Source organism: Sapajus apella, unplaced genomic scaffold (assembly GCF_009761245.1).
Source record: "Sapajus apella isolate SASKATOON/1434 unplaced genomic scaffold, GSC_monkey_1.0 scaffold130, whole genome shotgun sequence".
Classification (NCBI taxonomy): Eukaryota; Metazoa; Chordata; class Mammalia; order Primates; family Cebidae; genus Sapajus; species Sapajus apella.
Window position 1 is genome coordinate 1437544 of NW_022437070.1, and position 8700 is coordinate 1446243.

The window sequence follows — 8700 nt, forward strand, 5'->3', positions numbered from 1 at the left end:
ATGGGGGGATCATGAAGTTACAATTCAAGATGAGATTTGGGTGGGGACACAGCCAAGCCATATCACCAGCTGTCTTTGAGAAATGGAGGCACCGGGGGGTTAAGTAACTTACTTGGGCTGGGCTCAGTGCTGCTTACCTGTGATCTCAGTACTTTGGGAAGCTGAGGTGGGAACATCGCTTGAGGCCAGGAGGTTGAGAGCAGCCTGGGCAACATAGGGAGATCTCGTCTCTAGTAAACAAACAAAAAAATAGCTGGGTGTGGTGGTGTAGACTGGTAGTCCCTGCTACTTGGGAGGCTGAGGCAGGAGGATCGCTTGAGCCTGGGAAGTTCAGGCTGCAGTGAGCCATGCTGCTTCCACTGCACTCCAGCCTTGATGACAGAGTGAGACCCTGTCTCATAAAACAGTCATGCAAACAAACAGGCCGGGCGTGGCGGCTCACACCTGTAATCCCAATGCTTCGGGAGGCCGAGGCGGGTGGCTCACTTGAGGCCAGGAGTTCAAAGCCACCCTGGCCAACATGGTGAAACCCCGTCTATACTGAAAATACAAAAATTAACTGTACTCAGTGGCTCATGCTTGTAATCCCAGATGCTTGGGAGGCTGAGGCAGAAGAATCTCTTGAACCTGGGAGGCGGAGGTTGCAGTGAGCTGGGAGGGCGCCATTGCACTCCAGCCTGGGCAACAGAGTGAGACTCCATCTCAAAAAAAAAAAAAAGATTTTAGTATATTCACAGAGTTGTCCAAATATCACAATGAACTCTAAAACATTTCCATCACCACCTAAGGAAACCCTGCACCACAGCTGTCATCCTCCAACCTTCCCAGTGCCTGGCAACCAATAATCTATTTTTGCCTTCTGTAGATTTGCTAATTCTGGACATATCATATAAATGGAATCATAGAATACACGGCCTTTAGTGACTGGCTTCTTTCACTTAGCTTATGTTGGAGAGTAGTGATGCAATCATCGCTCCCTGCAGTCTCTAACTCCTGAGTTCAGGTGATCCTCCCAACTCAGCCTCCTTGGAAGCTGAGATTACAGGTACATGCTACCATGCCTGGCTAATTTTTCGATATTTTTTGCAAAGACAGGGTCTTGCCATATTACCTAGGTTGATTTCAAACTTCTGGGCTTAAGCAACTTGCCCGCCTCGGCCTCCCAAAGTGCTGGGGTTACAGGCGTGAGCCACTGCACCTGGCCAGCATGCTATTTTCAACTTCCATCCATGTAGCAGGTATTAGTACTTCATTTCCTTTTATTGACAAATGATCGATAGATAGTCCATCGTCTGGATAGACCACATTTCGTTTGTCCATTCATCAGTTGACGGACATGTGTGTTGTTTCCACTTTGGGCCATTATGAATATTGCCTCCGTGAACATTTCTGTATGTGTTTTTGTGTGTTTTCATTGCTCTTGGGTATACAGCTAGGAGTGGAATTGCTGCGTTATGTGGTAACTCTATGTTTAACCTTGTGAGGAACTGCCAGGTTTTAGTTTTGTTTTTGAGACAAAGTCTCATGCTGTCACCCAGGCTGGAGTGCAGTGGCGCGATCTCGGCTCACTGCAACATTCGCCTCCCAGGTTCAAGCGATTCTCATTCCTCAGCTCCCAGGTAGCTAGGATTACAGGTGTGTGCCATCACGCTTGACTAATTTTTGTATTTTTAGTGGAGACGGGGTTTCACCATGTTGCCCAGGTTACTCTTGAACTCTTGACCTCAAGTGATCCACCCGCCTCAGCCTCTCCAAGTGCTGGGATTACAGGTGTGAGCCACCGATCCTGACCTGCCAGCTTGTTTTCTAAAGTGACTGCACCATTTTGCATTCCCACCAGCATATGAGGGTTCAGATTGTTCCACATACTTGCTATTATATGGGGACAGTTTGAAACAGGGTCCTTTTGGCTGCTCTGTGGGCAACAGGCTGAGGGGGACAGGTAGAAGGTAGGAGCTCAATGCACAGGTCATTGTAATGGTTCAAGCAGGAGGGAACAGTGTCTGGACCCAAGTGGGGACAGCAGAGAAAGTTAGAGGGACTGGATTCTGGAGTTGCTTTGAAGATAGAGCCAATAGGATGTCCTGCTAGGTCACTTGTGGAGTGTGAGAGGAGGGGAGTCAAGGATGACCCCAGGCGGGGCATGGTGGCTCACACCTGTAATCCCAGAACTCTGGGAGGCAAGGCAGGCAGAGTCCTTGAGCCAGGCGTTTAAGATCAGCCTGAGCAACACAGCGCGAGACTGTCTCTACAAACAATAAAAATGCTGGGCACGGTGGCTCACACCGGTAATCCAGCACCATGGGAGGCCGAGGAAGGTGGGTCACTTGGGGTCAGAGTTTAAGACCAGCCTGGCCATCATGGTGAAATCCCAACTCTACTAAACGTACAAAAAAATCTAGCCCAGTTTGGTGGCGCGTGCCTGTAGTCCCAGCTACTCAGGAGGCTGAGGCACGAGAATGGCTTGAGACTGGGAGGCCGAGGTTGCAGTGAGCCGAGACTGGGCCACTGTATTCCAGTATGGATGATAGTGAGACTCTGTCTCAAAAAAACAAACAAACAAACAAAAAACAGCCGGGCGCGGTGGCTCACGCCTGTAATCCCAGCACTTTGGGAGGCCGAGGCGGGTGGATCACGAGGTCAAGAGATCGATGGTGGTGTGTGCCTGTAATCCCAGCTACTCAGGAGGCTGAGGCAGGAGAATTGCCTGAACCCGGGAGGCGGAGGTTGCGGTGAGCCGAGATTGCGCCATTGCACTCCAGCCTGGGTAACAAGAGCGAAACTCCGTCTCAAAAAAAAAAAAAAGACGTTAGCTGTTTGTGGTTGTGCATGCTTATAATCCCAGTTACTGGGGAGGCTGAGGCAGGAGAATCACTTGAGCCCAGGAGTTCCAGGCTGCAGTGAACTATGATTGCACCACTGCAGTTCAGTCCCGACAGGCAAGACCCTGTTTCAAAACAACAAAAACTCAGATTTACCGTCACTTGAGAAGGGTAAGCCTGAAGTAAGAGCGAATTTGGTCTATGGAATCAGCTCAGTGTTAGATGCGTTGAGTTTGAGAGACCCACTAAACACCCAGGCGATTGGGTATTTGATCCTGGAATTCACTCTTACCTGGAATTACTTTTTTGGTGATTTCTTGAATAATTAAAGTCAGAACGGAATCCGAATCCAGGGCCTCAGTTTCCTCCTCCAAAAAATGGGGACCATAGTACCGTCAAGCGCTAGGTTGTAATGAGGCTGGGGGCACAGGGCAGGAACTGAGGTCATCTGTTGCGGTCTGCTGCTCAGGAGAGGAACAGAGGCTGCGCTCTCAGCAGGCAGTGTCCGTCTGTCCGTCTGCCCCTTCCCCCAGCTTCTGGCTGCGGTGGAGAAGCGGGAGGGAAGATTGGGTCGTTACCCTGTCTTCCCCGCTCTGAGCTGGGTTTCCTCCACGGGGTCTGCCCAGGCCAGACTGCTGATAGAAACCAGCTGCGCCAGGCGCGGAGGCTCGGCGCACGCCCAGGCCCCTCCTCGGCGCCGGCGGACCCCGATGGGGGGCGGGGAGCGCCTTGGCTCCCCTCCCCTCTTCCGCAGCCGGGCCTGGGGCCCTGGCACGTCCGGCGCGCCTGATGCTTTCCAGATGTGGGCTCGGTTTCCCTCCTCTATTTGGCCCCGTTGCGCCCGCAAGGGGACGGGGGAGGGGAGCCAGGATCCGAGACGCAGATCTCTACCAGGGACTTGGGTCAGGGTCCCCTCCCCGCCCATTTCGCTTCCCAAATTTCGGTGAAAACCGAATTAAGGTGGGCTGACTGCGGTAGAGGCGCTCCTCCCCCACCCCCACGTCTTCCCAGCGCTCCCGCCTTCTCCAGGTCCAGAAAGAACTCCAAGCCCCGCCCATCGGAACACGCCCCCACCGGGACACGCCCCACCTACACCCAGGGACACGCCCCTTAAATCCCCGCCCCCGAACCCCGCCCGTTCGGTCGTGCCTCAGCCGACCCCGCCTCCGCCGTCGGGTCCCCACTGGAAGGCACCCTCTGTGCGTCTCTTTGTCTCTCTGGCCGCCTCTGCCTCCGTCTCCGTGTGTCTGTGTCTTCGTGCCTGTGTCTGACTCCGCATTTCGGCTTGGGTGTCTCTCTCCTATCCGCGTCTCTCTGTGTCCTGTCTGTCTCTGCCTCGTGTCCCTGTCTCTGCAGCGCCCTCCCCTTCTGTGTCTCTCTGGGTCCCTAGCTCTGTCCCTCTCTAAATCTGTCCCTATACTGTGTACTGTCCCTATGGCTCCCGGCGTCCCTCTGACTCTCTCTGCATCGCTCTCCCACGTCTGTGAATTTCTCCGCGTCCATTTTCCGTCCTCTCCCTCCAGTCCCTGACTCCCTCCCGTGCCTCCTCTGGTCCCGAATCTCCCCTTCATCTCCTGCCGGGCCCTCCTCCCTGTGGCCACCTCCTCCAGAGACCTCTCGGGGCCGGTGGGCGGCTGGGCATGCTGCGCGCGCCCTCGTGTGGCCGGCAGGGGCTGCGTGTGAGCGCCAGAAGGGGAGTGCTGGGGAGCGAGGGACGCTGGTGTTCGTCGTGACACCGGGAAGTGGCGTGTGACACCGGGAGACTGTGTGTGTCCTGACGTGAGATGATGTGTGACACTGGGAGATGGCGTGTGACATCTGGAGAGTGTGTGAGTGTGCACTACTGTGAGATGGTGTGCAATGCCAGGATCAGGACACCCTCAGTGTGTACTGCCATGATGGCGTACTGGTGAGATGGTGTGTGATGTTGGGAGTCTGTGTGTGACTGATATTGTGAGATTATGTGCAATAAGTAGAGGCTGAGTGGGACTGCGTATGTCAAAGATGACATGTCCCTGGCTGTGACACTGTGAGATGATTGGTGATGCTGAGAGATGGTGGGTGACTGTGTGTGCGGATGAGAGGTTGTGTGTGATAGGGTGTGGGAGAGACACTCTTTGGGGCTCTGTATGTGACACTGAGAGACCATCTGTGGGAGTGAGACATCGGTATGTGTGAGGGGGCAGTGTGTGTGATGGTGAGCATACGGTGCTGTGTGTCACACAAGCAGACTGTGTGAGAGAGCGAGACTGATGACCAGTATATACTAAGAGGTGGTGTGGGCAATGTCATGAGAGGCTCACAGGAGGCCTGGGACAGACTGAGTGAGTCAGACAGTTTGTGCTGGCCACACTGCGTAAGGCTTGTGAAAAAGTGTGTGATTTGGGCACAGTACTGTAATCCCAGCACTTTGGGAGGCTGAGGCAGGAGGATCCATTGAGGCCAGGAGTTTGAGACCAGCCTGGGCAACATAGGGAGAACTTCATCTCTTCCAAAATAAAATTAAAAGAAATGAGCCAGGTGTGGTTACGCACGTCTGTGGTCCCAGCTGCTGGGCAGCTCAGGTGGGAGGATTGCTTGAGCCTGGGAGGTGGAGGCTGCAGTGAGCTATGATCGCACCACTGCACCCCACCCTGGGTAACAGAGAGAGAACCTGTCTTGAAAAACAACAACAAAACCCAAAGCTGTGTGACTACGTGTGACACTGAGCTCGTGAGAGATGGCAGTGTTGTGACAGCAAGTGTAAGTGTGTGCAGCTGTGCAGTCCATTCAGAATCAAGAGTGTGAGGGAGGCCATGTGTGTAGAAGGCAAGAAATTATGGACAGGCGGGAGTCAGTGTGTGAAACGCTGCGAGATTGTGTGGGACTCTGCGAGAGACTGAGCCATCGTGGGTAGCCAGGTATGACACCAGGAGATGGGGCGCATGCATGTGTGACAGGGACAGACTGTGTGTGGAGGGAATGTGTCAGATGTGAGTGACATCAGGAGACTGTGAGAATGTGACCTTCCGTGGGTGTCACTCAACAGGCGGCTGTGTGTTACTATGAAATACTATAAAATAGTGTGTACTTGACAGGTCGCATGGGTAATTACACGCCACCATGAGACACAGACAGTGTGAGACTGGGACAGGGTGTGAGACTGAGGGAGAAGTTTAAATGGCATACAGGGCCGGGCGCAGTGGCTCATGCCTGTAATCCCAGCATGTTGGGAGGCAGAGGCAGGTGGATCACCTGAGGTCAGGAGTTCGAGACCAGCCTGGTCAACATAGTGAACCCTATTTTTAGTCTCTACTAAAAATACAAAAATTAGCCAGGTGTGGTGGCGTGTGCCTGTAGTTCCAGCTACTCAGGAGGCTGAGGCAGGAGAATCGTTTGAACTCGGGAGGTGGAGGTTGCAGTGAGCCGAGATCCTGCCACTCCAGCCTGGGCGACAGACCGAGACTCCATCTCAAAAAAAAGGGGGGGCATGCAAATGTGTGTGACATTTGGAAATATTATATGTGACACTGTGACAAACTGCTGGCACGTTTGATGTTCTGAGATGGTTTATCTGACTGTGCAGCCCTGGGGTCGCCATTGGTAGTGGCTGTGTGTGGCATTTGGGGCGACCGCGTGAGGTGGTGTTGAGCAAGGTGATTTGTGAAACTGGGTGGTGCTACCGTGTGACAGAACAAGATAGTGTGTGTCTGTGTGAGGGACAGTGAGCAGGAGGCTGGTGGGGTGACACTGAGGTGGCGAGTGTGGCTGAGTGAGAGGCTCTGTGGGACATGCTGGGGAGGTCTGTGTGACTGTGGATCAAATGCAGCGAGGCCCAGGGCCCGTCTTTTCTGGTGAGTGTGAGAGAGGCACAGAGTCACAGAGGACAGCAGCAGCAGAGGCACAGGGAAAGGGACAAAGATAGGACTGCCAGACAGGAGAGTAGGCCCAGAGAGGCAGCCCCAAGGCTCGCAGCGGTGGCAGTGGGGACGGTGGCTGCGGGAGGAGGCGGGTCCTTACAGGCTGCACCCCAGGGGAGGGGGCGGGACAGGCTGGAGGGACCCAGATGCTGCTTCTCAGCCTCACCGCCGCCAGCTGGCCCCGTTCAGCAACAGGTAGGAAGCTCCGGTCCTGGCCCCACAGCTGGTCCCTTTGCCTGCTCCATGCCCACCGTCTTTCACCTGGGAATGAATGAATGAATGAGTGAGTGAATGAATGGCCTTATTCTTCTGCATCTCCATCAGCCTGCCTCTTGCTTTGTTCCTCTCTCCCAGGTCCTGGATCCATCTCTCCCCAATCCTCCATCTCCTTCTCTGTCTTGTCCCTTCTGTCCTCTGTCCCTCTATCTCCTTGTCTCTGTCCCTTTATCCCCTTGGTATCTCTCTGCTCCTTCCTCCATCCCTACTTCCTCCATCTCCCCTTCTCTCTCCATCTCCCCATCCTCTCCCACCCCACACCCCCTGCCTCCATCTCCCCATCCTCTCCCACCCCACACACCCTGCCTCCATCTCTCCATCCTCTCCCACTCCACTCTCCCTCCATCTCTCCATCCTCTCCCACCCCACACCTCCTCCCTCCATCTCCCCATGCTCTCCCACCCCACAGCCCTCCCTCCATCTCCCCTGCTCTGTCCCCTCTGTCCCTCTGTCCCCTCGGTGCCGGTTGCCTTGTACCCCCCTGTTCCTTGCTCCCCCCTCCATTTGTCCTTCTATTTTCTCCCATCACCTCATCCATCCCCCAGCCTCTCCCTCTGAGTATCACTCATCCTTCATTCTCCCCTGCCTCAGTCTCTCCCTCATCACTTTGACCCTGCCTCTGCGCCCCCCCCCATGTCTCTCTGTCCATCCAATCGGCCTCTCCTCGGGTGCCACGGTTGGGCTCCCCCAGCCCTCTCCCCTGGCTGCTAATGAGCAGAGGAGCCTTTGAGGTGGCCAGGGCTGGGTGGGGGGGCTCCCTGAGGGGGGCGGAGGGGGCAGCTGCTGCCAAGGCCCTAATGAGGCCCCCTCTGTGCCCCTCCTGCCGTGATCTTAATTCCCGGTTCTCCCTGGAGCCACCGCTAATTGGCCTGGGGAGGGGCCCCCTCCTGGCTGCCACTCTGCCCTCAGGGGGTGAGGACACCTGGATGCTGATCCAGCACCTGTGGCCTGTGCGTCTGTGTCAGCCTCCCATCTGTGCGCCCCTCCTTCCCTCCCTCGCCCCACCTGCCTTAGGTGCCTCCATCTGTGCACCCCTCCTCCGCTCCTCTTGTTCCTGTCCTCATCTGTCCCTCCCTCCACCTGCCTCTGGCCTTCCCATTCACCCGCCCTTCCACCATCGCACCTGTTACCAGGACCCACCCCCGTGTCCCCACCTCGGGACCCAGACGTATCCTAACCTGCCCCCACAGCCCCCACTCCCGCGCGGCTTTTAACCCCTTCCCTGCCGCAGCCATGTCCAACAACATGGCCAAGATTGCCGAGGCCCGCAAGACGGTGGAACAGCTGAAGCTGGAGGTGAACATCGACCGCATGAAGGTGCCGAGTCGGGGTGGGGGATAGGGCGGGGGTTCTGGGCCTGGAGTCTGCTCGGGGTTGGGTCGGCCCGGAGCCACAGTGCAAGGATGCCTCTTGCAAAGGGGCTGGGCAAGGGTGCCAGGGAAAGGGGCGGGGCCTCAGGGGGCGGCCCCAGGGAGCCGGGCGGGGCGTTGACATCTCCACCCGGGTGCTCGCAGGTGTCGCAGGCAGCGGCGGAACTCCTGGCTTTCTGCGAGACGCACGCAAAAGACGACCCGCTGGTGACGCCAGTACCTGCGGCAGAAAACCCCTTTCGCGACAAGCGCCTCTTTTGTGTTTTGCTCTGAGCCCTCCAGACAGCTTACCCTCCCCTGCCAAAGTATGGATCTAATAAACTTGGTCACTGT

General features: G+C 55.8%; 1 protein-coding gene and 1 long non-coding RNA gene across 2 annotated transcripts; both read left to right on the forward strand.

Annotated features, from left to right (window-relative positions):
* The first annotated feature begins 3970 nt into the window (after positions 1-3970).
* LOC116539561 lies at positions 3971-7245 on the forward strand. Its single transcript, XR_004264115.1, has 3 exons — positions 3971-4647; positions 6192-6195; positions 7076-7245. It is a non-coding gene; the product is annotated as an uncharacterized LOC116539561 (long non-coding RNA).
* A 155-nt stretch (positions 7246-7400) lies between these two features.
* On the forward strand, positions 7401-8700 carry GNG8 (G protein subunit gamma 8). The gene is made up of 2 exons (XM_032262559.1): positions 7401-8314; positions 8512-8700. Exons 1-2 carry the CDS (start codon positions 8231-8233, stop codon positions 8638-8640), a joined length of 213 nt encoding a protein of 70 aa, XP_032118450.1. The 5' UTR covers positions 7401-8230; the 3' UTR covers positions 8641-8700.

What these genes read in the sequence shown, in the direction of transcription:
- GNG8 (XM_032262559.1), top strand. Translation starts at nt 8,231, where the DNA reads ATGTCCAACAACATGGCCAAGATTGCCGAGGCCCGCAAGACGGTGGAA. An exon ending in TGAACATCGACCGCATGAAG is followed by an intron (nt 8,315 to 8,511) that starts GTGCCGAGTCGG and finishes GGGTGCTCGCAG; the next exon opens with GTGTCGCAGGCAGCGGCGGA.